General features: G+C 54.3%; 2 protein-coding genes across 3 annotated transcripts in view; one reads left to right on the top strand and one right to left on the bottom strand.

Moving 5' to 3' along the window:
• The window catches only part of LAMA5 (laminin subunit alpha 5), an 86,520-nt gene extending 66,959 nt beyond the window's left edge, over window positions 1-19,561 (top strand). Inside the window, exons 37-80 of the mRNA XM_030502679.1 lie at window positions 392-532; window positions 877-1,038; window positions 1,219-1,320; window positions 1,407-1,490; window positions 1,725-1,955; window positions 2,521-2,634; window positions 2,917-3,044; window positions 3,269-3,349; window positions 3,967-4,181; window positions 4,711-4,811; window positions 5,274-5,454; window positions 5,716-5,859; window positions 5,933-6,084; window positions 6,163-6,273; window positions 7,201-7,312; window positions 7,867-8,037; window positions 8,541-8,737; window positions 8,831-8,947; window positions 9,024-9,178; window positions 9,405-9,546; window positions 9,831-9,933; window positions 10,016-10,129; window positions 10,250-10,429; window positions 10,822-10,964; window positions 11,186-11,371; window positions 11,662-11,798; window positions 12,190-12,343; window positions 12,478-12,611; window positions 12,736-12,898; window positions 13,382-13,513; window positions 13,702-13,853; window positions 14,083-14,215; window positions 14,489-14,629; window positions 14,831-14,961; window positions 15,043-15,210; window positions 15,306-15,438; window positions 15,563-15,720; window positions 15,829-16,015; window positions 16,226-16,378; window positions 16,500-16,650; window positions 16,758-16,888; window positions 16,990-17,080; window positions 17,856-17,975; window positions 18,117-19,561. Of these exons, the coding sequence (XP_030358539.1) occupies window positions 392-532; window positions 877-1,038; window positions 1,219-1,320; window positions 1,407-1,490; window positions 1,725-1,955; window positions 2,521-2,634; window positions 2,917-3,044; window positions 3,269-3,349; window positions 3,967-4,181; window positions 4,711-4,811; window positions 5,274-5,454; window positions 5,716-5,859; window positions 5,933-6,084; window positions 6,163-6,273; window positions 7,201-7,312; window positions 7,867-8,037; window positions 8,541-8,737; window positions 8,831-8,947; window positions 9,024-9,178; window positions 9,405-9,546; window positions 9,831-9,933; window positions 10,016-10,129; window positions 10,250-10,429; window positions 10,822-10,964; window positions 11,186-11,371; window positions 11,662-11,798; window positions 12,190-12,343; window positions 12,478-12,611; window positions 12,736-12,898; window positions 13,382-13,513; window positions 13,702-13,853; window positions 14,083-14,215; window positions 14,489-14,629; window positions 14,831-14,961; window positions 15,043-15,210; window positions 15,306-15,438; window positions 15,563-15,720; window positions 15,829-16,015; window positions 16,226-16,378; window positions 16,500-16,650; window positions 16,758-16,888; window positions 16,990-17,080; window positions 17,856-17,975; window positions 18,117-18,271 (6,291 nt within the window). The 3' untranslated portion in view covers window positions 18,272-19,561. The remainder of the gene's footprint in view (window positions 1-391; window positions 533-876; window positions 1,039-1,218; window positions 1,321-1,406; window positions 1,491-1,724; window positions 1,956-2,520; window positions 2,635-2,916; window positions 3,045-3,268; window positions 3,350-3,966; window positions 4,182-4,710; window positions 4,812-5,273; window positions 5,455-5,715; window positions 5,860-5,932; window positions 6,085-6,162; window positions 6,274-7,200; window positions 7,313-7,866; window positions 8,038-8,540; window positions 8,738-8,830; window positions 8,948-9,023; window positions 9,179-9,404; window positions 9,547-9,830; window positions 9,934-10,015; window positions 10,130-10,249; window positions 10,430-10,821; window positions 10,965-11,185; window positions 11,372-11,661; window positions 11,799-12,189; window positions 12,344-12,477; window positions 12,612-12,735; window positions 12,899-13,381; window positions 13,514-13,701; window positions 13,854-14,082; window positions 14,216-14,488; window positions 14,630-14,830; window positions 14,962-15,042; window positions 15,211-15,305; window positions 15,439-15,562; window positions 15,721-15,828; window positions 16,016-16,225; window positions 16,379-16,499; window positions 16,651-16,757; window positions 16,889-16,989; window positions 17,081-17,855; window positions 17,976-18,116) is intronic.
• A 413-nt stretch (window positions 19,562-19,974) lies between these two features.
• Window positions 19,975-27,192, bottom strand: ADRM1 (adhesion regulating molecule 1). Of its 2 annotated transcripts, XM_030502698.1 has the most exons (10): window positions 27,095-27,192; window positions 26,069-26,279; window positions 25,711-25,827; window positions 25,508-25,631; window positions 25,004-25,090; window positions 22,807-22,888; window positions 22,016-22,245; window positions 21,570-21,727; window positions 20,857-20,959; window positions 19,975-20,200 (listed from the first exon to the last, which is right to left on the bottom strand). In XM_030502698.1, exons 2-10 carry the CDS (start codon window positions 26,276-26,278, stop codon window positions 20,094-20,096), a joined length of 1,218 nt encoding a protein of 405 aa, XP_030358558.1. In that variant the 5' UTR covers window position 26,279; window positions 27,095-27,192; the 3' UTR covers window positions 19,975-20,093. The 2 variants fall into 2 exon arrangements, with proteins under 2 accessions (XP_030358558.1, XP_030358559.1); XM_030502699.1 differs by lacking the exon at window positions 25,004-25,090 and having other exon boundaries at window positions 27,095-27,145.
• Between the last annotated feature and the right edge of the window lie 625 nt (window positions 27,193-27,817).

Here is a 27,817-nt window from a genome sequence, read left to right as displayed (position 1 = left end):
GGTGGGTTCAGAGCACCCTGAAATACTTCCCCTGCCCATCTTTCCTGGCCGTGAAGGCTTTGGGCTGTCACCAGGGAGATGAGCAGTCTGGGTCCAGCCCTAGGTCAGCCCATAAAGCTGTTAGCCCTTTTGGCTCCTGCTCCTACATGACATCAGAGTAACTCAGAGTGCTGCTGAGCTGCCTGCTCCAGCCCTTTGTGGGGCTCACAAATGCTTTCTCCAGGTGAATTTAATACTTGGTGGGTGCTGTGCAAGCAAACCTGTTCAGGGACTGCTTAATTCTCTTTCAACATCACACCATTGTGCTTTGATCACTCATACAGCCACCTCTGTGCTCCACTAAGGCCTCATGAGAAGCTGCTGACGCTGTTGAGCTTTGTTTGTCTTCCAGGAAAATGTGGAGGGTCCGAGGTGTGACCAGTGCCGCCTGGGGACGTTTTCTTTGGATGCCAGCAACCCCAAGGGCTGCACCAAGTGCTTCTGCTTTGGTGCCACCGACCGCTGCCGCAGTGCTGAGAAGCACCGAGCTGAGGTGAGAGGGGCTGGGGCTCCCTGCAGCCCTCTGGGCTCTGTCCTGCATTAATCCTACCGCTCTGGAAGATACACTGTGAGAAGGGTTATCTTTGTCTCCCTGTGCCCACCTCCCACTTTCAGCCCCTTTTCCTCATCACTAGGGTCTCACAGGGTGGAAAATCATGGCATAGGCGGGAGGCAGGGGTGGTGCTCAGCTTTCCAGTGGCTTCATCAGGATGAATTTGAGGTCGTGAGCCCATTATCATCCTTTCTGCTGCTCTAGGACATGCTATTCTGGAGCATCAGCACCCTGATACTTTCTGTAGCTCCACTAGAAGGTCTGAGGTTGCTCTTCCCCCACAGTTCAGCGACATGAGCGGGTGGCTCTTGTTGACCAGCGACCGCCAGGAAGTGCCAACGACTCTGAGCCTGCAGGAGCAGCTCCTCCACGCTGACCTCAAGAACCTCCCAGATGCCTACCAAGAGCTTTACTGGGTTGCACCCAGCTCCTACCTTGGGGACCAGGTGAGAGCACGGTGGCAGCTGGACCAGCAGTCATGCACATCCCTGACCCCACCACATGTGTACCAGCAGCATGCCCACTGGTGTGCAGGCATTGCTCATGCTCTGGTTGAACATGGGCAGCTCTGACTCATCTCGGTGGCCTGGACTTGCAGCAACACGTGCAGTTTGTCTCTCCCTTAGGTTTCCTCCTATGGTGGGCACCTGCGCTATGAGCTGCACTCCGACCCGCGGAGGGGGGACGTGTTCATCCCCATGGAGTCCCGCCCGGATGTCATCCTGAAGGTGCAGCCCAAGAAATTCCCTGTGCCCCCTGCTAGTGCATGAGCAGGATGAGGTGGTGACTGACACCTTCCTTGCTTTCCTCCCAGGGAAATCAGATGAGCATCATGTTTCTGGAAGGCACCTACCCATCCCCAGGGGAGGTATATGAAGGCCGGCTGCAGCTGGTGGAGGTGAGTTTGCACACATGAGTGTGTACCAAGTGCTCAGATGCTTGAAAGGACAAGACTAGCCTGTAGGCAGAAAGGACAGTTTGCTTTGAGCTCAGTATTGTAGGTGCTGCCAATTGCAACAGAACTGCCTATGAAGAGCCGGGGGAGACATCCCAGCAGCAGGAAAGTGAAGCCTGGGCTGGATGTTGAGGTGCCTGTGCTTCCTGCCAGTAACATCAGGTTTTCTCCCACTAGGGTAACTTCAGGCACACAGAGACACACAACCCTGTGTCTCGAGAGGAGCTCATGATGGTGCTGGCAAACCTGGAACAGCTGCAGATCCGGGCACTCTTCTCCCAGCTCTCTTCATCCGTGTCCCTGCGCCGCGTGGTCCTGGAGATTGCGACAGATACAGCCACGGGCACCCGTGCCAGCAACGTGGAGCTGTGCTTTTGCCCAGCTAACTACCAGGGGGACTCCTGCCAGGTAAGGGTGAAAGCAGACGTGCTGCTCCAGGCAGAGGGGAGTCAAACAGGCACATTTTGGGTCTCAGCCGCCCCTTGTGTTAGGTACAGGTGGCAGCCGTGGGGTTTGGATGTTTGTGCAAAGCGGTGATGCCAGAGTACCAGCTTCCAAGCTGGCCCCTGAGGGCTTCAGTTACACTTACAGCTCAGGTTGTGCTGGAGAAAGGAACAACATCTCCCCCACACCAGCCTGCTCCAGCTCCTCTCCCACCATAACACAGTGCAGCTGGGAGAGATGCATCAGCTGCATCTGCCCTCTTGGAAGAGGCACAATGAGGAAATCGTTCAGGTGCTGCAGACTAAAATTACATGCATGTAGTACCTTGAAATAGGTTCTTCTGTCTGGCTGATTATCTCCTGTTGACAAGGAGCAGGAAGGAGCTACACTGAAAAGTCTTCATTGTTGCTTTTAATCTCCATCAGTACAACCCTGTGCGAATTCTGTCATGGGAACATGGTTCGTTTCTTTGCTTTGCCTGAATGTATTGGGCTGGTTTTCAGATCTCTGTCTTTTTCTCCCTCCTCAGGAATGTGCTCCAGGTTACTACAGGGACACCAAGGGGCTCTTTCTGGGAAAATGCATCCCATGTCATTGCAATGGCCACTCAGATCAATGCCTGCCAGGCTCTGGGATATGCCTGGTAAGTAAACAGTGAAGCAACATGATATTTTGGAGTTATAAGGTCTGAAGCATGTGGTTAAAAAGCTCTTCACATACTAACTGAGCAGGACTGTGCCTGAATTGGAGCGTTAGCTGCCTGTGCCATTTCAGAGCTGGTCCCTCTCAGGGTCAGCTTAGAGTGCAAGACAGCTCTGGGAAAGAGGAGGGACTGAAGCATCCGGATATCTGGTGGGGAATTCTTTGTACAACTCACCAGTTCTTGCTGTCGGTGCTGAGCCCGTAGCCTGCCTTTTCTTTGCAGAACTGCCAGCACAACACAGAGGGAGACCACTGTGAGCGATGCAAGGATGGCTACGTGGGCAGCCACTCTGCTGAAGAAGCTCTGCAGTGTGTTGGATGTCCGTGCCCTCTTTCAGTTGCCTCCAACAAGTAAGCACCCTTGGATGGGATTGCCCTTGTGGCCTCACTGTTTAACCACTGGGAACCACGATGTGCCACATCAGGGCACTGGCAGGTGTCTCACTGCCAGCCTTGTCCATGGCCCCAAACCGTGTCCATACCCTTATACCCAAGGTCCCAGCAGCCCACAGCAAGTGATCAGCTCCCCTGGCACCGTGTCAGAGATAACTCCTGTTTACCTCTTCTCATTTCAGTTTTGCTGTCGGTTGTGTCCACAAGGGCTCCAACACGCAGTGCCTCTGCAAGCCTGGCTACGCTGGACCCAACTGTGAGCGGTAAGGAGGATGGCATCTGTGTTTCTTGGGCCTCAAACACACTAGTCCCATGCAGCCACTGCTGTGGCAGAAGAGAAGTTCATAGAATCATAGAATGGTTTGGGTTGGAAAGGATCTTTGCTCTAGTTCCCACCCCCTGCCATGGGCAGGGACACCTTCCACTAGACCAGGTTGCTCAAAGCCTTGTCCAACCTGGCCTTGAACACTGCCAGGGATGAGGAAACACTTGCAGGGATGGGGTGGTTGTTGTAAGTTGTCCTAATAAAGACTGCAGAGGAAAGCTTGGCTCTGCCTGCAGTGTGCTTTGTTCTGGCAGCGCTTCTTTCAATCCTTTTCAGCCTGCAGATGCCCTTTTGCCATCTCCACTGCTCAAACTTCGTGTTACTGTGGGTGTATTACTTATCTGTGCTTTGCCTTGACTTGCAGTCTGTGATGAAGGCACCTTTCTGTGGTATCGTGAGGCAAAACACAAAGTGCTTTGAGATCCCTGAGGGTTGCAGCAGTTACAACTGTTGGATGCTCTCACAGTTGTAATTGTACAACTCGAGCATGGTGCAGGTATAAGCTGGAGGATCCCCCTCATGCCCTGACTGTTTTAACTCACTGTGTTTCTCCAGGTGTGCCCCAGGATACTATGGCAATCCCTTGGTGATCGGCAGCTCGTGCCAGCCCTGTGACTGCAGCGGGAACACGGATCCCAACATGCTGTTCAGCAGCTGTGACTCCCTGACGGGTGCCTGCACTGGGTGCATGCACCACACGGCCGGCACGCGGTGCGAGCTCTGTGCCCCCGGCTACTACGGGGATGCAGTGTCAGCCAAGAACTGCACACGTGAGTGGGGCAGGCAGCAAGTAGGGGGAGGATGGGCAGACTGGCTGTGAATGTGTTTTGCTCCTTAGCCATGCTGTGCGTTGCCCCAGTGAGTCACACTCTTGGTTACACACGTTGCAGGCATCCTCTAAAGATGTTGATAATTTAAAACACCAACTCCCAAAACCTGCCCTCCAGCATCACAACTCCAAAACCTCTAATCCACCCCCGAATGCAAGCTGCCAAACTGCACCCAGGCTGGAACAATCTTGCCCTGAGCAGCTACCATCGGGAGCATGGGTTTGCAGTCCACTCCCAGCACTGCTCATCTCCTTCTGCAGCCAAATTGCAGCACTCAAAAGGGGGTCTGCCTTGGGCAGGTGTCATGGGAATAAGTTGTCAGGAAAAGCAAATCCAAGAGGAGGCAAACTCTGCTCTTTGCTCTGACTGTGAGAGATAAGGGAAAAACAGGATTCCCTGTTAGGAATAAGGTTTGCGAGTGGCTGAGCAGGTTCTGCAGTGTATAACTGGGTGCGCTTTTCCCTGGCAGAGTGCAACTGTTCACCTTGTGGGACTGATTCGTGCCATCCACAAACTGGCCAGTGCTTCTGCAAGCCTGGAGTGACAGGCCACCACTGTGACCGCTGCGAGGTAAGGGCCATCTGCATGCTGGGGTGGTGCCTGTCCTTGGACCAGGGACAAGGGGCAGCTCCTTTTGATGTCTCCAGGCCTGTGTGCAGAGCAGTGCTGGCAGCCAGGGGGCTAAGTTGGATTTGCATGATCTGCCTATACATGACAAAAACGTGTTAAGGGTCTGGCAGCAAGCAGTGGAGGCAGCCTTCAGCTGCAGCCTGGGCAATAACGTGGTACCCTTTAGGAAACTGCAATAAACCCAATTTTCCTGTATACATCCAGTGTGGGCAGGGCAGGGCAAGTTTGCAGGGCAGTGCTATGGTGTGTCTGGGTTCTTACTGCAGCTCCACGTCTTTGCCATGTTGGTATGAGTTTTGTGATGGCCAAAGCCAGAAGACAAGCTGGGGTCCCACATCACCCTAGCCCACCAGAGGAAGGAGGCACGTTGAACAGGTCACCCACTGTCCTGCTTTTTCCTAGGAGGGATACTATGGCTTCGAGGGATGCTCTGGCTGCCGGAGGTGTGACTGCGACGCCGGCGCGGTAGGAAGTGGCTGCCATGCACAGACGGGCCAGTGCAGCTGCCTGCCCGGAGTCAGCGGCTCCCGCTGCCACCAGTGTGCCCCGGGATACTGGGGCTTCAGCGAGAGCGGCTGCATGAGTGAGTCCTGCTTCCCGGGTGTTGGGTCCTGCATGGGGAGGAGCGGGACATGGTATTGGTGGCAAGTCAAGTCGTTCCAGGTGGAAAACAACTGACTGGTGCCCGAGGTCCCGTGCTTGTTGTTAGGGAAACCCCCAGCAGTGGCATGTAGATAATAAGCAGAGACTCAATTGCACAGCTGGAATAAAACCACTCCTTCCCCTCTCTCTGGGGTGGTGACAGCACAAAGTGATGCCACTTCCCTGTTATTAAACTTGGCAGAGTGTGAGTGCAGAGGAGGCTCCTGTGACCCACGCACCGGGGAGTGCACTTGCTCCAACGGGCTGACGGGGAAGCAGTGCGACGTCTGCATGCACCAGTATGAGATCCCTGTGGCAAACGGCCCGGACACCGTGAGGTGTGAAGGTCTGTGTCCTGGGGAAAGAGGGGAGGGAAGCCAAGGAAAGGGCCTGTGCTGATGGCTCTGTTCCCCTGGCAGTGTGTGATAGCTGTGTCCTGCTTCTGCTGGAGGACCTGCAGAGCATCGAGATGTCCTTCCCCTCCATTCGCAGCCAGCTGCTCAACCTCAACGCCAGCTCCATCGCCTGGGCTCGACTCCACGGTCTCAACAGCACTATGGCGACCATTGCTGTACGTGGAGGGTTTAACATCACTTTCTGCCCACGTTTCCTGGTCTCTTGGTCGGATTTTTGTCTCTCTGTTTTCCAGAACCAGCTCCATGAGTACCAGAGAGCCCTGAACAAGGTCAGACAGCGGGCTGATGAGCTGGAGGATGAGAACGTGGACCTCACACAGGACCTGAACGCGCTGCAGCACAAAGTAAGACATTTCCCCATCTTCCGTTTCCAGAGCACTTTACCTAAAATGAGGGTTTTGAAGGCTGAGGAGCCTGATTCAGTCAGGATGGATCTCCTGCCCCACCAGCACTAGGCTTGGGTGTCAGGGTCTCAGATGCCCAAGCTAGATTACCTGCACAACTCTCTAGGAAGGCTGTGATATTGTGACACTGCTGATTGTTTCTTGATTTATTACTTGCTTTTGAGGCAGCTCCAACTTTAACCAGTAAAAATAAATCCAGTAAAATGTAGTTTATAGAAGGAGCATATCAGGAAGGAACATAAACATCTAGAGGTCCATCCTAAAGGGAGAGCTTGAGCCCTGTCAGCAAATGAGTCAAACCTTTTTATTGTAACATTCCTTAGAGGATCCTTAGTCTAAAAAAGACCAGTTGGGTCTTCAGAGAACTTGCAAACTGTGCTAGGTTTGATGTTATTTATAAACTGCCTGCTCCTGATCTAAGGGAGAAGGAAATGTCTCTAGTTGATGATGTATTTCCCTGCCCAAACTGCCTCTGTGTATATGTACATCTATGCTCTGGATGGCCAACCTGCAGCCCTTCATCTCTTCTTGTGTCCTGGTCAGGACCCAGGTGGGCCTGACTCCAGGCTCTTGGGCTTTCCCTGTGTTAAGAGTGCAGGACAGTGCTGTCCTCTGTGGTTTCAGGATCCAGAGCCTGTTGCATTGGAGCTACATTTATTGCTTCTTCCCTGAAGATGCTAAATAAGACTATCACTAAATGCATTGTAGGTGAGCAGCAAAGGGCAGGCTATTGGAGGAAAAATGGTTCAAGGACCTCAAAAGCTGCACATTCCCAAGTCTTGGTGTCTTTTTAGAACGTCTTTCCTGCTGACAAATCAAGTAAAATGTAATCTCATACTTCAGCTAAACCAGTGTTTTTTGTTGTAGATGACAATGACACACAGAGAAGCAAACCGTATTGACCAGCACACAAGAGAGACTTACCAGAGGGGGGAGCAGCTCCTGCTAAATATCCAAAGCATTCAGAAGGGCATTGCAGGTAGGTAAAGAAGGGTCTGTGCTCTGTGGGCTTTTTCCTGCTGGGAATGCCACGCTCCTGCTTTCAAACAGCACCGAGTACTGCATCACTTAGAAAGAGCCATGGAGACAACAAAGGGAAATACAAATGAAATGAAGATCCCAGCAGAATTCTGGCTTTTATTCTGAGCAGGCTTATTGTGAGTCCCATTGTTTGGCTAAGCACAGTCTTTGGAAAAAACCACATTAAACTTGCACAAGTGTTATTAAAATGCATAAAACTGGGTCAAGCTGCACTACAGCTTCACGAGAGGTTTAGCAAAACAGGGAGTGACTGGATCTAGGAGAGGAGGTAAAGCCAAAAAATGATGCTTGGGATGCAGCATGCATTGCTGATAGTGGCCAAGGAGAGAGAAACGTGGGGCAATACCTCTGAGTGATCTCAAGTGGTTTAGGTGCCTGGGTGCTGCATGAAAGCTGGCTGCAGTTTGCTGAGGCTGATGTAAGAAAGATCTTGGGGGGTTTATGAGGACCCGGGTTGGTCAGTGCTAACGGGGGAGCTGGATCTCTCTGCAGACTTGGTGCGGCAGATGGCCAGGTTTGGGGCAGCAAACACCAGCACCACCTCCACCGAGGAGTTTCGTCAGAAGATGGCTGAGGTGGAAAGGATGCTGAGGGAGATGAAGGAGCGGAGCCTGGGCAGCCAGGAAGAGCTGGCGAAGCGCGAGCACGAGGAGGCCCAGAAGTGTGAGTCTGGCTCAGTGGCACGGGACAGGGCTGCACAGACCCTGCTGGGGCCTAGCCATTCCTGGCAGCCTGGCTTGGAGCCCTTGTGGACCCTGCACATCTTGGTCATGTTTGGAGAGTGCTGTTAATAAACAGGCACCCCCAACAAGTTTTACAGTAGTTTCAGAGTGCCCTGTGACACTGCAATGGAATCATTTGTGGTTCCTTTTCCCTCAAGGCAAATTTTAGAGCAGATTTTACTAATTTGGGTATTTCTGTTTGATGACCAAAAATTACAGCACTTAGAACCATCCCATCCCTCTCAGCAGCACTGGGGGGTTGGAGACAATCTTGGATGAGATCCTTTGCTATCTAAGCTGAAGGGAGGGAGGGAAGATGATCACTTCTGGCCTTGATACGTGCCAGATGAGACCAGAACCGAGCTTTTCAGCAGCCAAGTACAGAAAGAGCCCTTCAACACAAGAGGCTGAATTAGCAACAGTTGTCATCTCCTCCATCCTCAGTGCTGCATCGGGTGAAGAACGAGCTGCACACGCGCTGGGAGTCCAACCAGGACCTGGTGAGCAGCATCCGGGACCGGCTGGCGCAGCACAGCTCCCAGCTGATGGATCTCCGTGATGCCCTCAACGAGGCTGTGAACAAAACCAGGCAGACAGAGGACTTGAACAGCCTGAACCGAAACAACCTGGAGGAGAATCAGGTAGACCTTCAGCAGGAGGTCCCATTGTGCCATGCAGTGAGGGGGGACCTACCCCAGCCTCGCTGATACCTAACCCTGCATCTGTGTGTCTAGCACAAGAGCCGTGAACTCCAAAAGCAGCATGCACTGGTGCAGGAGACCCTCAGGATGGCCAAGAACTCCCTGGCCCAGGTCTCTGACTTCCTACAGAAGATGGAGAGTGCAAAGGAGGTGAGTGACAGAGATGCTTCAGCATGGGCAGAGCACGAGGGGTGGCAGCCCTTAGAAGTGATGTGTGTCCTTGCAGGAGTATGAGAAGCTAGCAGCCTTGCTAGATGGGGCAAAGCTGCCCCTGACTGAGCGGGTCAAGAAGTTCTCCCCAGCCAGCAGTAAGATCCCCATCGTGGAACAGGCAGAGGAGCATGCCCGGCTCCTGGATGAGCTGGCAAGGAACCTGTCCAGGTGAGGCACTGCTCCTGGCACTCACTAGTCTCAGGTCATCTCCTACCAGAGTTGGGGATGAGAAACTGCAGCCCACACCATGGCAGGGCAACAGCAGGGTGCCGTCTCCAAAGCTTTATCCTGGAGCACACGTGATGAGGAGCCCAAAGGGGTTTGTCTGTAGGGGCACGGGCAAGAGCCCAGTGAGTGTTCCCTGTGGACTTGATGTCTTCATCTTCCATCCCAGCATTATCCAGGGCACAAACCAGGATGGCTTTATCCAGCGGGCGATCGATGCCTCCAATGCCTACGCCAGCATCATTGAGGCTGTGAGAAAAGCCGAGCGAGCAGCCCACGACGCAGATGAGGCAGCTGGTGAGGCCTTGATGGTACGTGCTGTGGGGAGCCCCATGAAGATGAGCAAAAGCCAAACTCCCATGACAGTCCTTCAGCTTTTCACACCCACACATAGGGCTCTGCTGCCTCTTCGCTCTGACACTTGAGCACTTTGTCCTGTGCTGGGGAGTAGAGCCTCTGACATGACTGGATTCTGGGGTTGTGGGTCTCCCCATCATGCCTCAGCAGCACACTCCCCTGCAGTTGTCTGAACGAGCATTTCTGTGTCCAGTGAATTCCTCTTCAGAGTCCCAGGTAGCACATGTTTGTCTTACAGAATGTCATATCAGAAAATCTCGGGGCCATCTCTAATGAGCTGAAGAGGAACAGCAGCAACCTGGAGGAGGCTGTGAGGAGAGAGCAGAGAAAGCTCAACGAGGGTGAGAGAGGCTCCTTGCAGGGTGTGATGTCCTTCGGGCTGGACTGAGATCCAACACGAAACATCTGAATTTCTAATTGCAGCTATTAAAGGCGCTCTGCAGACAGCAAAGGACAAGCTGGCTGACCTCCGTGGGAAGAAGGAGCAGCTCCTGAGCCAGCTCCAGTCTGTGCAGGACATGCTGGGCAAGGACCAAGGTTTGTTCTGGCATAGCTAGACTGGTTCTCTTCACTCCCTTCCTTGTGCCCAGGCTGTGACCTGAGGGTGTTTCCTCCCACTTCCTGCCCATCCCAGAGGTTTTTCTCCTTTGTTTTCAGAGGACACTAAAGAAGCAATCCAAAATGCCAAAGCAGCAGCTGCCGAGGCCAATGAGACAGCCGCGAGAGTGGAAGATGCCCTGAGCAGCATGAAGAAGAATCTGGATGAGTGGAAAGACCAGTATGGAGGCCTTCGAAATGAAGACGTGAACCAGGCAGTCCAGGATGCCAGGAAATCTGGTGAGTGCCGAGCCCGCTGTGCTGCCAGGGCTGAGTCTGACATCAGCCAGTGCATGGACAGATGTCCCCAGAGAGCTCTGTGCTTTTGGAAGCTGTGCTTTGCAGCTCCTAGAGGGAGGCAGCAGCCAATATTGGGTGCTTTAAGTCCTGGAACTTCATTTTAGTTTCCCTCCCTGCAGTGCCTGTATCACCTATACCTTTACTGCAGGAGATTGCACACACTAGAGCATGTGAGCATTTTCACAACCCCCCATCAAGGCTGCTGGATTTAGGGGATCATTCTGTGGCTCTGCTCCCAGCTGTCCCATGACTTGCCTGTCTCAAACCCTCCTGAACTTCACATCTTCCTTCCTCACTAACCTTCAAAAACCCCAACTCCTCTCCAACCCCAGTGTCCAGCCTGGAAAGCACCATCCCGCTGCTGCTGGGGAAGCTGAGCAGCCTGGAGAACAGGAGGAACAAGAACGCCACCGTGTCAGAGAACATTGTGAGGATCCGGCAGCTCATCACGCAGGCGAGGAACGCCGCCAGCAAGGTAGGCTCATGGGAGGGAGGTGCTGGGGGCTTGGGGTGCATGAGGGCTTACCTGAGGGTGGTATGTAAAGGGAGGGATGGCTACAGGAGCTCTAAGACCACAGGCAGAGTCTCTTTCTCATGGAAGGACTCCACAAAATGCTTTGACTGGGTAAAGCTGGCAGTGATGGGACAGGCAGTAGCAGTGGTGTCAGTGCCGTGGGGCTGTGCTTCTCCTTCCAGGTGAAAGTCCCCATGAAGTTCAATGGCAGCTCAGGTGTGCAGGTCCGGATGCCCACCAACCTGCAGGACTTGGCAGCATATACGTCCCTCAAATTCTACATCCAAAATCCCGAGCCCAGGAGCCGGCAGCGGCGGCAGGACGGGACAGAGGAGGGACGGTTCGTCATGTACCTGGGCAGCCGGGAGGTGAGTCGGGGTGTGCGGGCAGGAGGAGGGCAGCGGGGGCCCATGGTGGTGGCATCAGTGGGGGATCACTCCTGGATATCAGCTCCTCACCCTTCATCTGCTCCCTGAGTGTCTTTGTGGGGAACACAGGCAATGGATGGAGCTCTCAGCCTGCCTGGAGGTGGATGGGGAGAGCAGTGTGAATGGGGGTGTTTGGCCAGCGCAGCACTGGGAGCATCAGGGAGAGCATCACTCGGCTCTCCTGCCTGTCCCAAATGCCAGCATGTGGCCCTGTCTCTCCCTGCATTCAGGCCACTGGAGACTACCTGGGCATTGTGCTCAAGGACCATAAAGTGCAGTGGGTCTACAAACTGGGCAATGAGGAGCCAGCCTCCCTAAGCGTTGATGAGGATATTGGAGAGCAGTTTGCCACCATCAGCATCAACAGGTAGGAGACTGATGGGACACATCCCCTTGAAGTTCAGTGGGAGAATGCCCCTGCAGGGATCGTGGGTAGCGCTGTGCCCAAGCATAGACAGGCCCTGGGCTTGCAGAAGTGCTGTAGATTCAATCATCCAGTTATCCCTAACTAATACTGAGATACCTCAGAAGAACTCGCAGGGAGGTGGTGTCTTACCAAGTCATGGAGGTTCTGGGAGTGGCTGCAGGAGATGAAAGATGAAGCTCTTCATAGAGGGTCCGTTCAGCCTTGTGGCAGTGCTGACAACTTGAGTGCTGACTCCTTTTTGGTAGAGCTGTGTGGGGAGGCCCTTGGCTCAGGGAGGGTTTGCTCCTCTTTGGGGGTCTCCCCATGTCTTGACCACCCCTCCCTGCTGCAGGATCCTGCAGTATGGGCACATGTCAGTGATCGTGGAGAGGCAGACGGTGCACGAGACCAAGGGAGACAGCGTGGCCAAGGGGGAGCAGGGGCTGCTCAACCTCGACCCACACAACGTGGTCTTCTACGTGGGAGGCTACCCCTCCAGCTTCACGGTGAGACGGGCAGCAGGGAGGGAGGCTTTAGGGAGTATCAGTGATACCTTTGGGGATTCTTGGGGACAAAACCCCCTTGATTTCATGGGGGAGCCAAGACCAAACTTGCCCTCACTCTCTGGTTTCATTCCCAGCCTCCTCCCACTTTGCGCTATCCCAACTACCGCGGGTGCCTGGAGCTGGACACCCTGAATGAGGAGGTGGTGAGTCTGTACAACTTCCAACACACCTACCAGCTGGATACCACCACTGAGAAGCCCTGTGCAAGGTAAGGCACTGCACCCAGGCCAGAGGCACCTCTGGTCTATGGCACTTACCGTGACCCTCAGCTGCATCAGAGCGTGGCAGTTGGCTTTGGAGTGATGCCTTGGGCCTCTTCTTGTGTGGCTCAGGTCCAAGTCCACCGGAGACCCCTGGTTGACTGACGGCTCCTACTTCGATGGCACTGGTTACGCAGAGATCAAGTTTGAGAGCCAGTTTGGCACGACCAAGCGCTTCGAGCAGGAGATCCGGGTGGTCTCCTACAACGGCATCCTCTTCTTCCTGGAGAACCAGGCAGGTGCCTTCTCCCCTGGGGAGCCTTTAGCCGGTGGGCTGGGGCAATCCCAGCCCCATTTGCAGGCATTCCGAGTTCAGGACACAGGAGAGAAGAGGGATTTGGAGATGGCAGGGCTGCTTTGAGCAGTGTTTCTGCACTATTGTTATAAGCCACAAGAGGGCTGGACCCAGGTCTCACAGCAATCACTTGTCTGGTGCTGGAGGGACTCCTCCCTGCTTGGAGAGCAGTCATGCACAGAGCCCTCTGAGCTGGGCCGGGGTTCACTGGGGCAGGCAGCGCTGCAGGGAGCATTTCCAGCTTGCAGGGCTGTCTCTGTGCCCCAGCACAGGGCGGCTCTTTGCAAATAAATCACCAATAATTGGGACAGCAACATGTTGAGGCACTGGCAGTGGGACCTGCTCCCACCAGTGCTATAGGGCAGGTTGGGCTCAGTGCCATGAGCAGGACGTGGGGCTGAGTGTCCATCCTGCCTCCCCCAGGGTCAGTTCCTGTGTCTGGCCATCCGGGATGGGAAGCTGGTGCTTTACTATGACTTCAGCTCTGGCCTGGAGATGGCAAAACCCAGCAGCAACTCTTCCTCCCTCACCATCAGCAGCACCACAAACAAAGCGGTAAGTGGGAGCTCACTTGGAGGGCTCCTCAGCCAGAGGGAAGGGGGGCACCCAAACCCTTGGTTTTGGGGGACGGAGAGCTGCAAGAAGTTATTTGACAAGAGCCATGAAGCAGACATCTCATACTGGACCTAATGGCCTCGGGCTGGCAGATCATCATCAGATCATTTTCTGTCTCTTGTCTCCAGATCCAGATTTTCCTCCTCAAAATGAACAACAAGAAGCGCATCCTGGTGCGGCTGGAGCGCCTCACCATCTTCATGGTGGAGCAGGAGAACTCCCTGGAGAACGCTGTCTCCTACTACCTGGGTGGTGTGCCCCCAGATGTGCTGCCCCCCAGGTGGGTCCAGCCTGCAGTGGGGTGGGACAGTCCACAGCTTTCCCTCTAATGTCCCTCGTGTGGCCCCAGCACTTTCTCAGCCACAGCCAGGGCTGTCGGGGCCCTGCTGCAGCTCTGGGGGGTGATTTCCTGCCCATCACCATGAGCTTTCGAGGATGGGACATCTCCATCTCTGATGAGGGATGAGGTGCTGGTGGATGTCACTGAGTCCTCCTTTGCTTCTCTGCAGCTTGAAAGCACTCTTCCCCACGGGTGGGCCCATCCGGGGATGTATGAAGGGCTTGAAGGCTCTTGGCAAATATGTCGACCTGAAGCGCATGAGCACTGTTGGCGTGAGCTATGGGTGCACCTCGGACCTCCTGGTAAGCACAAGGCCTGGTTGGCATGATGGGGAAAGGGTCTGCTGGGGAAAGAGAGCACAGGAAGCACAAGACAGGTCTGATCTCCCCTCGTTCACATAGAAACAAGCATAAACCCCCAGGTCCTCAGTGCAGAGAGGTCATGGTGAGGCGCTCTGCAGGGTTGGCCATAGCACCTCCTAGACCCACCAAGGACCTAAGCACCTCGGTCATCCTCCCAGCACCGTACCACACCAAGGTCAGGCTCTCACCTCGTGTCCATGGTGTCCCTCACAGGTGGCTCGCTCAGTCAGTGTCCATGGCCATGGCTACCTGACCCTGGCCCTGAAAGACGTTCCAGGGCTGCGGGACTTCTACAGCGGCTTCAGCTTCCGGACCAGCCAACACGAGGGGCTGCTCTACCATCACACCACCCAGGTGGGCACCTGCAGTGGGGTAGAATCATCACCTCCTGCTCTGGGGATGGTGCTGCTCCCCCTTGGGAAAGGTGGGATTTTGGTGGGGTCAGGGGGTGGATCCGCAGTGAGATCTGTGCCCTGAGCGCCTGGAGAGCACTGGGGAAATGGGCCCCTCTTGGGGTTCAGCTGCTGAGCAGCAATGGAGTGATGCTTTCTGCAGGACGGGACATGCCAGGTATCCCTCCAAAGGGGCCAGCTGGCCTTGAACCTGCTGGAAACTGAAGTCACCACTGAAAATGCCTACGCGGATGACAGGACCCACTACGTGGCCTTCTACAGCGATGCCCGTGGGTACGTGTCCTGGCGGTGCGCGGGGAATGGGGTGACCGTGGCCACGGGGACCTGCTCAGCTCACGGTGCTCATCCCCGCAGGATCCGGCTGTACGTGGACGATGAGCTGCAGAACACTGGGGCAGGTTCTGGGCCCGGCCGGCGGCAGCAGCAGCAGGAGAGGCGGCCGCTCCTCCAGCTCGGGGGGTCACCGGAGCCGGGGGCCCTCAGCAACCTCACCGGCTGCATCGGGAATGTCTTTGTCAAGCGGTGAGTATCTCTGTGCCACATCCAGAGAGCAGGGCTCTGCCCTGTCCCACCTCCCGGCTGGCCCAGTGACAGAGACCTCTTCTCCCTGCATGTAGGACATCAGAGCCACAGATGGTGGTGGACCTGCAGCAGAACGTGGGGAGCATCAACGTCACCATGAGCTGCCCCTGGGGCGAGCAGCCGCAGCAGTTCAGAGTCGCTCCTAAGAAGGACAGGCGGAAACCCAAGGTACCAGTTGCTGCCGAAGCTCCCCATCTCCCCCTCCTCAGATGCCACCATTGCCCCCTCGTTGAGCACCTCTGCCCCGTGCCAGGGCTGCTCCCCTCACTCCATTCCCTGGTGCTGTGTGTAGGTGCTGAGCAAGCCTGCCTCAAAGGACCGCCGCCACGATGAGTACGGGCTGTGCCGCCTGCACCCACAGCCCCGCGCAGCCGGGGGCACCTTCCGCTTTGGGCACACCCCGAGCAGTCGCTGGGAGTTCGATGGGATCCCGCTCTCCTTCGGGCAGAGGTGAGGCACCACGCGCGTGCTTGGCCCCGGGGACAATGGCTTGGAGAGCGGGTTTCCCTTGCAGTGTGGGAGAGCAGGGTGCTCCCATCACCTCCCCTGTCCCTGCAGGTCCCATTTCTCCCTGGAGGTGAAGCTGAACTCCTCCAGCGGGCTGCTCTTCCACGTGGCAGGCAAGTGGGGCACCTTCATGTCTCTCTTTGTCCTCAACGGCCGCTTTGTCTTCCTGGTGGACATCGGCGGGCACCGGCTGCGCATCCGCAGCAAAGACAAGTACCGCGACCGGCGGTGGCACACGGTGAGCAGCGGGTTGGGGCTCTGGGGGGGTTAGTTTGGTGCAGGCATCACTTCCTAATCGCACACGGGACACTTGTGCTCCCGTGGGAGCAAAGGGGACAGTAAAACCCCAGCCAGGGCTGGCTGAACCTCCGAGCTGAGGTCTCACTGCCCTGGGGCTCCTCTCAACACAGGAAGCCCCAGCCCTGGCACTGACCTTTGGTCCTTGCAGGTCTTCTTCAGCAGAGACAAGAGCCGAGCCCAGCTGGTTATCGATGGCTTGCGAGCCCAGGATGCTGCAATGGCCACCTCAGGACTCTTTGTGGCCCAGGGTCCCTTGTATGTAGGGGGGATCCCACCTGGAAAAGCCAAGGCTCACATACCGGTAAGGGCTTGATAGTCTCATAGTATTCTCCTGTCACTGCCCATTCACAGTTCTGTGGCACTCTGCCCTGTGCCTGCCAGCTTTTGGCCCCTCAGTGCTCACTCCCGTGGTCTCTCTGCAGGTCTCCAGCTTCGACGGCTGCTTGAGGAACCTACAGCTGGATGGGAGGCCCCTGGGTCCCCCCTCACGCACCTTTGGGGTGACACCGTGCTACGAGGGCGCGCTGGAGAGCGGGGTCTTCTTCGCTGCGGATGGCGGGTCCATCGTCCTGGGTACCCCGCAGCAGCCTGGGCTGGCTCCCACAGCCCTGGGACTGGGGGGGACACATCTCATGGGAGGCCCCTTGTCCCTCTCCTCACCAGTGGCATTTCTCTTCCAGCTGATGCGGTGGTGACCGAGCAGGACTTGGAGGTGACGCTGGAGGTCCGTCCCCACAGTGCCTCTGGCCTCATCTTCCACATCGGCACAAGGAGAAGGCACCATCTCCTGCTGTACATGGAGGAGACAAAGGTAACGTGAGGGTGGTTTCTCACAGCTTTTCAGAGGCAGCAGCCATCTCCTGCCCATCCCACCCAGCTCGCTGGTTCTAACGGGTTTGTCTCACACACCAGGTCACTGTGAGAGCAAACGTTGGGGCTGGCGAGTTCTCCACATCAGTGACGTGCCCATCGCTCTGCGACGGGCAGTGGCACAGCATTGCAGGTGAGGCGACAGCCAGCACTTGGCTCTAGGACACTGCTCCACTCCTGCTGCTCAGACCCCATCTCCTGGGGGAAGCCCAGGGCCCTTCCTCGGGTATTTAAACCCCAGCTCCCACCTGAATGCACTTGATTTGGGTGACTGTAGCTGCCATTAAGATATTTTTTAATTAGCGAGAGGCCCTGATCTCGTTAGTGCTGTCAGAGCTGGTGGGCAGGACAGATGGGGTGTTTCCCAATCACAGAGCAGCTGGTGAGGCCAGGGATGTCCCACATCCTCTTGGCTGTACCAGCTCCATCTGTTGCATCCTGCTGAAGGGGAAAGCCTAACTTACAGAGTGTGTGTACAGGGCTCAGAGCCCAGGGCTGGGGTGGGAGATTTGCAGGATTCAGCCCTGTACAGGCACAACTCAGCCTTTAATGCTGTTAAGCAAGTGCTGAGGTTTTCATCAAGCCCTTTCTGGGGGTGGGCCACAGCCACAGCCCCCATCTCAGCCCAGCTCTGCTTTAAGCCTTCATTTTGCTCGATCCTGCACTGGATGGGAGCCATCATGTGCTGCGTTTTCAGCTTCAGGACCTCTTCCTATCCGCAGCCAGAGCTGGTCTGCGCTGATCCCTGTACACCCAGTGTGTGCTCTCGCACTGGGACAGGGCAGCCCTCTTCACCTGAGCAGGACATGATGCTGTTGTGGGCAAAGGACAGGGTTTTGGGCCGAAGGATGGAGGTGGATTTGCTCTCTGGGTAAGGAACCAGCACTGACTGTTGTTTTCTTTTGTAGTTACCAAAAGGAAAAACATGATCCAGGTCGATGTGGACGCAAAAGGCAACTCCACAGTGGGACCCAGCCAGCCTCCTCCACCCAGCGTACGGGCCAGCTTCCACATGGGACGGCTGCCAGGTGAGCTGGGAAGGATGCGCTCCAGAACGAGATACTCCAGAGCCAAGAGAGATCCTAGTCCTGGTGCAGTTAAGAGGTACTTAATCCTCTGCCCTGTAATTAGCCTGATTAACGCTTGCTTTTCCCTTCTTCCTTCTGCAGATACAGCCAAGGCCAGCACAGCACCACCGTTACCTCCCCTCCCTCATTACATGGGCTGCATAAGGAACCTGGTGATTAACCAGAGGCACATCAACCTGCCACAAACAGGGACTGTCAGAGGCTCCATTGGCCTTCAGGGTTGCCCCGTGCTGTAAGTAAATAAGTGCACCTCCGTGTACAGCCTGACAACAGAAAGCTGCACTGCTCCTGGGCCCCAGACATCACCTACTCGATTGCATTAACCGTGGTCAAACACTTGATCTCCAGTGACTGCAGGCGCAAGTCGGGGGGGCAAAACCAGAGAGGGGCCACAGATCCAAGGGGGAAGGAGGGCAGGGGAGGAAGGTGGGGAGAAGGGGGCATGGTGGGGACATCTTTCATAAACACAGCCAAATACTTGGAGGGGGGGTGTGGAGACAGGTCTAAGTCCTTCCCCAGTGGTCAAGCATCAGCAGCAGGACTTGTGCTGCCACATGGCTCGTGTTAAGAGCCACTGTCCTGTACAGAGCGTGGGCTGAGGCAGGCAGCAGCCGTGCACCATGTCCTAAATCCTGCTCCCTTCACCCCACGCTTACAACGCACATAGATTTAGTTCATGGAACACTTGAGGCTATTAATAATAGTCACAGACTGTCTTCTGCTGGAGGCAGCTTCTGGTTTATAATAAATGCAATTAGGACAAACTGGATTAATTCCGTCACTTTTGTGTTTTTAAAAGCAAGGACACATTTAACCTCCCCCCACACACACCAAGGGCAGCCTTAGTTCACCCACCAGAGCTACAGAGAGCTCTGCGAGGGGGAACTTGGACAAAATTCTGCTCACAGAATTAGCATCCGCTCGTCACGTTAATTTATAAGAATCAAAAGGAAAATGAAAAGGAACAAAATAGGCTGAGGGAAAGCAGAAAGACTCAAAACTCACTCACTGTGACTGCAGCTGCATTCAGCGCTGGTAGATACACTGACTAAAGTCCTGTTGTGTGAAGCAAGAAACCGTAGCTTGAAGGGGAAGAAATAGAGGTTACCTCTGAGACTGGTGGGGTGCAAGGGGGACCCTCAGCCCTCACCCCCCCGCCAGCACTGCCTTCTCCTGCTCAGCCTCACTCGCTCCTGGTGTAGTGCAGTCTTCACTTGAAAAGACCTTTTTCTCCCAAGACACGCAGTTCACTCGTGCACTTACACATCATATATATATTTGTGTGTGTATATATATATCTCTAAGCCACTTGGGGACAACATCTTGCTTCTGAAATGGACTTGTAACTTATATCGTTATATTGTGGGGGTTTTTTTTATGAGGGGTAAATATTGTAAAGTGGGTTTTTAACATGTCCATCTTAAACAAATGTAATTATGACCTGGTTTTAAGTTGTAGTATTAAAGATGGTCTTTGTAAATCACTGGTACATACTTTGGAATAAAGTTTTATGTTACTCTCTTTCACTTTACTGGTGAAGAACAAGTATGAGGCTGATGGAGAACTGGAAGAGGAATAATCACCACCTCAGGAAGTGGCACAATAGGGCCATTACAAGTGTATTATTTGCCACAGACAGCTCCCTCCTAAGCAGGGGTAGTGCTGCACTGATGTTCAGAAAGGAGATGAACCTCCTCGTGTTCAGCCTTGCAGCTCACAACCTGGCACAATCAAAACTGGATGGCAGTCAGCACTGTGTCCTTGAGATGCTCATTATTCCTGTAATCACAGGGCTCAACCCTTTGATCACAGAGAAATCAGAAGGATTAGTCTATCCCGATGTCCAAAGCATCAAAGCTGAACAGTGAGTAACTCTACTGCAAATAAAGAGCAAGTATTGCCTCTGGGTGCATGCTAAACAGAGTGAGAAAGAACAGTATGGCAGATAAAGAAAATTCCTTTATTTGTAGATTTATATAAGCATAATATGAAGTTAGTAATCCTACTGCAGTTGCTTAAGTAAGTATCTAGGAATATCTGTAAGGAAGAGCAAATAACTTAATCTAAACTCATATCTTCCTCTTCGTCTTTCTTGTCCTTGGAATCTCCTTCCTTCTGGTCTGACTTGACACTGTTCTGCATTGCTTTGGCAAAGGCTTCTACATCTGGAAGTTAAACACAGCAGTTGTTAGTGAACTTTGTGCTTTCTGAGATGGAGTTCATTGTCCACATGAGGTTAAGCTGCATTACTTGGAAAGCAAATGGTTGCTTTAGTAAGAATCTATTAACTTTAACACTGATTCAATATATAACATTCATTTGGATCTCTCTGACATAAAGTGTATTATTTTATGCATTTTACTGTGCCCAGGCAGCCTAAGACTAGAATTATTTCAGGAATGGAATGGATGCTAAAAGCTGATTAGGGAAAGCCAACACACCTCTTCCACCAGTCCTACAGGCAACACTGTTCACCTATTCCACATGACTCAGTAACAACTCCCCCCCAAACAGCATTCCTGGGCAAGGTGACTGACACCTCCAGAGGTTTTTGCATCTCTAGCAAGAAAACCACCCCAAGGCTGCTCAGCACAGCTCTCTGCAGAACCCTGACTCCTCTCAGTGCAGCTCTGACACACACCGTGTCTGCTGGGGAAGCCCCGAGCTATGAACCTTTCCATTGCAAAGAGAACAAAGAGCCCAGAGGCAGCTTCTGCCCGTTACACAGAAGCCAACCCTGACATTCCCATTCCCTGGCTGTGTGCTGTGCAAAAGCCCACCCCAACAAACCACTTCCTCGTGCTCCCAGCAGGATACTCACCTCCTTTATTAGCTGCATCTACCGCCTCTGCAGGTAAGCCAAACTGACTCATGAGCGGGCCCAGCTGTCCTGAAGCCAAGGCAGCACTGAACATGCTCAATGCCTGTGAGTTGGAATCATCAGTGTCAAAAAGCCCCCGTTTGCATCACATTTCTCCACATCAGCAAGTAAAAACATCCCTCCTTTCCCAATCTCACTGCACAGGAGATGACTGGGTTTAGTCATCTTCAGCCACTGAAATCTTGCACATTGACAAATTTCATTCCATCAGTGTAACTGGTTCCCATTGGCCTGAAATGCACCAGGTTTAATCACACGCAGGCTGTCCTGGAATTCAGTACTAGTGTTTCAAGAGGAACAAGGGCTGTAGGGCTGTAAATGTGAGCATCACTTCCCTTTAGTCACTTAAAATTACCTTTGAGGACGACTGCACACAGGCTACTCTGACAGGGAATAACGAATTTGCTGCTCCTCTCATCTGCCAGAGAGTGTTTCTAACACAAAAAGATAAAGCCCAATTCCAGAAGTAAAACACATTCTGATCTGCCATTGGGTGACTGCAGGAAGGAAGAACTAGTGCTCCATTAAACCACATCCCTCCTCCTTTCCACATCTACTGAGCAACTTCCTACTGTGAGCAGTGTCAGACAGGGCAGGGCAAGAGGCCTGGGGAGGAGGGAAGACCTGTACTTCCCAAGAAGCCAGGCACCCACCTGCTGAAACTGAGGAGACGTCAGGGTGTTCTGAATCTCTTCCGCAGTCTGCGGCAGAGATTCCCCCGAGGGGAGGTAAGGCATCAACCGCTCCTGAACTTCAGCGTTGGCCAGGATGGGAGCCATTATCTCCGGAGTCAGAACAGTTGCCAGGTCAACTGGGAAGCAAAGAAAGGGTTGGCTGTTTGTTAGACTGTGCACAAACCCCCATGGGTTTGTCATGTAAACTAAATGATCTAGTCAGGAGTACTGGACATGCTTAGCATCCTTCTCCCTCTGTCAGTTTTGGAGTGAGAATAAGACTCCTAAAAGAGCCAAAAACAGCACTCGAATGAATTAAGAATCAAAACCATAGACCTTTCAAAGCAATTTGGAACAGGATAGGACAGTAAAACAGCTCCAAAGGGCTCCAGGATCCAACAGCTGCCTGGTCAGAACACTGTTACCTTGCTGCCCTCCTGCTCCAGATGGCACATTCATAGTAGCTAAAATGTTCTGGAGGTCACTCAATTGAATGGGCTGTGTTGGGCTGGTGGCTGAGCTGGTTCCATTACCCGAACTCGGCACCGGGCTCGGGCTGGTCACGGACGCAGCCGCAGGAACGGCCGGGGCAGGCGTCACCCGTGTAGAGGAAGTCGTGGAAGATGGAGTCACAGCAGCCGACTGGCTGCGAGAGCTGCGGAACACAATTAATACCATCAATTAATTAACCGGGGCCTACCAGGATGTTGGAGAGGGGCTCTTCATCAGGGACTGTAGTGATAGGACAAGGGGTGATGGGTTCAAACTTAGGGGAAGTTTAGGTTGGATATAAGGAAGAAGTTCTTTACAGCGAGGGTGCTGAGGCGCTGGCACAGGGTGCCCAAAGTGGCAAATGCTCCATCCCTGGCAGTGTTCAAGGCCAGGTTGGACAGAGCCTTGGGTGATATGGTCTAGTGTGAAGTGTCCCTGCCCACGGCAGGGGGTTGGAACTGGATGATCTTAAGGTCCTTTCCAACCCAAATCATTCTGTGATTCTATGATTCTAATTCCTTGCCTACAACACCTTTGCCTCTTGTATTCTGAAAAGCTTCTTTTCAAGCCCATACAGTATGAAGGGCTCCTGCCCCGTTTGAGAGGTAATAAGCGGTCCTGATTCCCACCATGTTTCCCATGCAGTAGCCTGTGATTCCTCCCCCAGAAGCAGCACATTCACGTTACAAAAGCCCAAGGAGCCCAGAGCAGACGGGTGCCGTACCTCGACGATGAGCTGCTGGTCGGGGGTCCCCCACTTCCAAGCAGACTGGCCAGCCCGGGCCCCGTCAGCGCGCCCAGCCCACCTTCCGTAAACACAAGAGGAGAAGGGGGTTAGAAACGTGTTTCCTCAGGGCTTTGCACCTCTCTGCTCTAGAGAGGTCACTCTTGTACCTGAAAGGTTTTATTTGCTAAAACAGAGGAGGAGGGGGTGAAAGACCCCAGACCAACCCCCCCACCCCGTTCTGTACATTCACAGCTCCTGTTTTCATGTCCCTATTGGAAAACTGCCTTAGAGAGCTGCACGTTTTAGAAATGACTCAATTTCTAGATGTACACAAGGATAAAATCGCTTCAGTTTGTGCTGGATGTGAGCACTGTAACACAGCCCTCTCCTCATCTCCTGGTTCCCAAAAATCCAACTTTTCTCTAACCTTTAAGGCCAAGGCCCTCAGCAGAGGATCAGAGTTGCCACCACTGTCTCCCCCATACAGAGAGTTTTGCAGCTTCAAACCTAACACAGAGATGTGGCAGCAGAATCAGCAGAGAACACTGCACAGGCAGAGCAAAGTAAGGACAACCCCACACAGACAGAGTGCTCCTGGTAGAGCAGTGATCAGGAAACAGCAGGAACCCAGCACTCAGCCTTACAGCCAACTGCCATATGCAAAAGAAACCAGAAATCAGCCTCCTTCATCCACACATCCCAACCACCACGGACTTATCACGGCATCAAGAACATCCGCTAAAGAGAGCAGGGAAAGGCCCGGCCTCCAGTGCCCTGGGGTGGTCAGTGACTTGATCGTCCCCTACAATTCCTCTGAGCCACATCAGCCAAACGCTCCATTTACCACACGCTTCCCATCAGTGGTTCCCTGTACCACAGCTGAGGTCCCTGCACAGCACCTGCATCCATCACCCACCTTTTGGGATCTACCTGCAAGCAGAGGACAGAACAACAGCGCTCCAATAGCAAACGTGATTAACTGAAGCTGCAGACCACGGGGTCACTGGCCACCAGCTCCCTCCCTCGCACAGGACCTGCTGCTATGGAACCATTCCCAACCACTTCACTCATCAGAGCCTCCACAGCAGCAGGAGGGGGAGCTAACCCGGCTGTACCCCTCGCTGCCCTCTCAGTGTGCCCTTGCTAGGAAAGCATACGGCTCCTTTCTCGGAGGCAGAGACCTGAGAGATGCAAACCAGATGCAAAAGAACAGGCCACTACTGGGGGAAGAGATCCACACATTCACCAGGACCACAGTCTGCAGAGGCAAGCAGATGGTTTTCTTTGAGTTACAGTAGTGAGCTTCGTGTCTTACAGCTAGATATAAAAGCAAAGAAAGAAGAGCTGCTGAGAGAAAGCGATGAGAAGAGGAGGAAGAGAGTCTCAGGAGTTGTGAAGCTTCAAGAAGGAAGATCTTTTCCAAACACATCCTAAAAAAACAGAATCTTTCAACACTAACGTGAGATTTGCATCTGAACATCCCACCAACATGAGATTTGCATCCAAAGCTAAAAAGACACGAGCTAGATCCACAGAAATGGACTTTGGAGCTTAAGCACAGAACCTCAGTCACTGCCACCTGCAAGTGTTCCTTTGCCTGCCTCCACTCGAGGGTCTGACCTCTCAAAGTGCCCTGCTGGGCTTGGAGCACGGGTAGCATTAGGAGCAAAACACAGCAGGAACTACAACACACCTCATCCCCTTCAGAAGTAAAGCTGCAATTCACCCAGGAGAGAAAGCCCTGACCCGAGCCCTGCTCCTCTCACCAGAGGGTGCAGAATTCCTCATGAACTCTTTCTGCTTTGCACACAAATATTCACTGGATCAGAGGAAACACGAGCAATTGTAACTGGGACATTCACGGGGAACGAATCCCAAGTTTCCAGTCCCTGCTCCAGTGAATATTTAGGAGGAAGAAAAGGGGTAGAAAAAAAAGGAGAGGAAAAAAAAAGGCAGAAGATTCAGAGGAGCAAGGAGCAAAACTGAGGTTCTTGCGGATCAAGCCCTAAGATGAGCGCTGTGTAGAATGTGGCACCCTCCATTTCCTGCACCATTTTTTGCCCCTCAGCTCATCTCTGAGGCAGGGAAAGAAGCGCTATTCAAACCAATAGCACTACCTGAGAATAGTGTCAGGTAAGATTTAACCTGGCAGGAGAAAATACCATTTTGGCATAAAGATATTAAAGCATTTTACCAAGTCCTCCTAAGCCCGTTGGTCCGATCAGCTGCATGAGCTGGTTATGGCTCATGTTTCCAAGAAGGCTTTGCAAGCCACCCTCACCTAAAAACAAAAACATTCTGAAACACAACATATTCACATTGGTTTGTTTTTTCACAGCACTCCGGCTCAAACAGCAGGAGATTAATTGGCATCACATTCTGTATGGAAAAAACAGTTTCAAGTGTTTACTGATTCATGATGCTCATAAAAGATAAATGCAACTTGGCTTCATAAAGAGGTAAGACTCCAGAGAATCCACTGGAAACACAGAGATTTCTTCTGGCAGCCTTAACTTCCAGCCTGAACCTGTTTAACAGCCCAGTTTATTTTGCTAAAAGCATGTTTACTCTGCTGGTATTAACACTGTCCCCAACTCACCCTCCACAGCATCAGGAATTGCTTCCTCAGGAGCTGTAAGTGCTCCTTCTAATTTAAAATAAAAGCCTCTGATGTGAAGGAGCAGAGAATGGACTGTACCTCCTAATGCAGACAGCTCGTGGCCTCCGCTCGCGTTTCCACCCAAAGCCCCAGGCATTGGTGGGTTGTTGAGATACTCATTCACTTTACGACAGTGTTCCTCGTCCTTGTCCGTCTTCGGCTCCTGCAAGAGAGTTGCTCTTGGTACGAGTCAAACTGGGAGCGTTTTGTTCCAAGACCTTTGTTATGGACTTCCCACAAACCTGCATCCAGAAGAAGAGTCGTTTGGATCCTGCCTTGAACTTCAATACATACACACGGCCCGTAGTGCACTGAGGTACCCTCTTGAATTCACAGTCGTCGGGGAAAATAATCAAATCCTGGAAAAGGGGGCAGCAGGAACAAACGTTTGAGAAAATACATGAATATTCCTTCCAGCTTCCCGAAGACCTCAACCCTCCTTCCCAAACCTTCTCCCATTTGCTCCTCAGAGTAGAGAGGATTTGGAAGCACAGGTCTGTAAGGCCACGGTGGTGTTCTTGTCCTGATTTGTCTCAGAGAAGCCCTTTCAGCAGTGGAACAAGAACAAGACAGCCCTGACACACAAACAGCCATACTCACATCCTCCACGTTGCCCGAAGTCCTGTCCTTCCAGCAGAAGTGAATGAGGGAATCATCAGTTTGCTGGATGTAAACGAGGCCTTTTCTCTTGTCTGGGGTTACGGTGCTGCCTTTCAGGGACATCTTCCCTGCCCGGAATTCTACCAGGTATTTGCTCGAGGAGCCGCGGGAGCCTGGCACCAGGCTTGGAAATAGTGCGCCTGAAGACATCCTGGGAAGAGAGGGAGCGCGGATGTGGTGAGAAACCTGCCCCGGATCCCTCTTCTCAGCATCAAACCTCCACCTTTACCGAGTGAGCTCCACATGGGGAATCCGTCTCACGGCCTCCAGAACTTCAGATCCGGAAGAGCTAAAGCAGAACCCACACAGGGCTCCACAATGAAGAGGAGCCTGTCACGAACACCCCCCCGCGACGCGTCCTCCTTCGGCTCACGGCACCGGGGGCTTTACCTGCCGGCAGCGCTGCTCTAACGCAAACCTCCGGGCTCACGCTTTAGCACCGCGGCAGAGAACCGAGGGCTGCCCAGAGCCAGCGCGGCCCCGCCCGGCCCGGCCCGGGGGCTCGGCCGGGCCGCAGGTGAAGGCGCCGCTCGGGCCGCATGACGCTGCACTTGGGCTGGGCTCGGCCGCCGCTCGGGACCTGCCGCGCCGGCCCATCGGAGCGCACCGCGGCACCGGCCGCTCACACCCGGGAGCTCGGCCGAGCCGCTCGCACAGCCGGGAGCGGGGCCGCGGGGGGGGGGGGGGGGGGGGGGCCGTGGCAGCACAGCCCGGCCCGGCACAGCCCGGCCCCGGCGCTCCCCGCCCGCCCGCCCGCCCGCCCGTTCCCCCCCGAGCTCCAGCCGGGCCCCGAGGCCGCTGCGCCGCCTCCACACAGCCCCCCCTCCCCGCGGCCGGAGACCCCGCTCCCCGCGACGGGCACAACCAACCCCCGGCGAGCGCCGAGGCGGGCGGGAAGCCGCGCCGGGGGGAGCCGCGATGAAGCCGGCGATGGAGCCCGCCCGGCCCGGTGCCCCCCGCCGGTACCTGCCGCCGCCGCCCGCAGGCCCCGCGCCGCCCCGCTCTTCCTGCCCCGTGCGCCGGAACCCCTCCGCGGCGGAGGCGGGGCAGCGCGGCGCGCGCGCCCCCGCGGCCACACGCGATTGGCCGGCGCGGCTGTCAGTCACGGCGCCGGCGGCGGCACCAGGCGCCCTGCTGTGTCACGGCGGCGGCGGAAGATGGAGGCGCCGCGCCCCGCCCCGCCCCGCCCCGCCGGGCACCGCTGGCAGACCCAGCCCGGCCCGCACAGCCCGGGCTCCGGTCCGGGGGACACCGCGGGGCCCTGCCAAAGGGCTTCTTCCCCCCCACCATGCCCCAGGGAAGACTCTTTCTGCCCGTCTTTGGGGGAAAAAAGTGTTGATTTTGGTTTTTAAAAGCACAGTTTTGAGCAAAAGAAGGGTGATAAAGTGGTTTTCATTATTAGGCAGGAGTAACCACTGCTAATGGGGGCGGGTTGGTGTAGGAAATCCAAGGTATCAGCTTTCTGTCCTCATCAATCTGGATACCGAGAATCACATAAATGCCCGATGTGTGAATAGCTGCTCCCCGTCCCCACCGTGCCGTCACCTCACACACAAACACGACACAGCAGCCCTGGGGTTCCACTCCATTCTGTAGCGACCCATTCCAGCCAACACCAACCTCTGCTCCACGGGCCCTGCAGCCACTTCTCCTCCCGCCACCGCCACCACCGAGGATGAGCAGAGCCAC

Source organism: Strigops habroptila, chromosome 13 (genome assembly GCF_004027225.2).
Source record: "Strigops habroptila isolate Jane chromosome 13, bStrHab1.2.pri, whole genome shotgun sequence".
Taxonomy (NCBI): Eukaryota; Metazoa; Chordata; class Aves; order Psittaciformes; family Psittacidae; genus Strigops; species Strigops habroptila.
The sequence above is the reverse complement of the archived record's forward strand: the minus strand, read 5'-3'. Positions and strand labels throughout refer to the sequence as shown.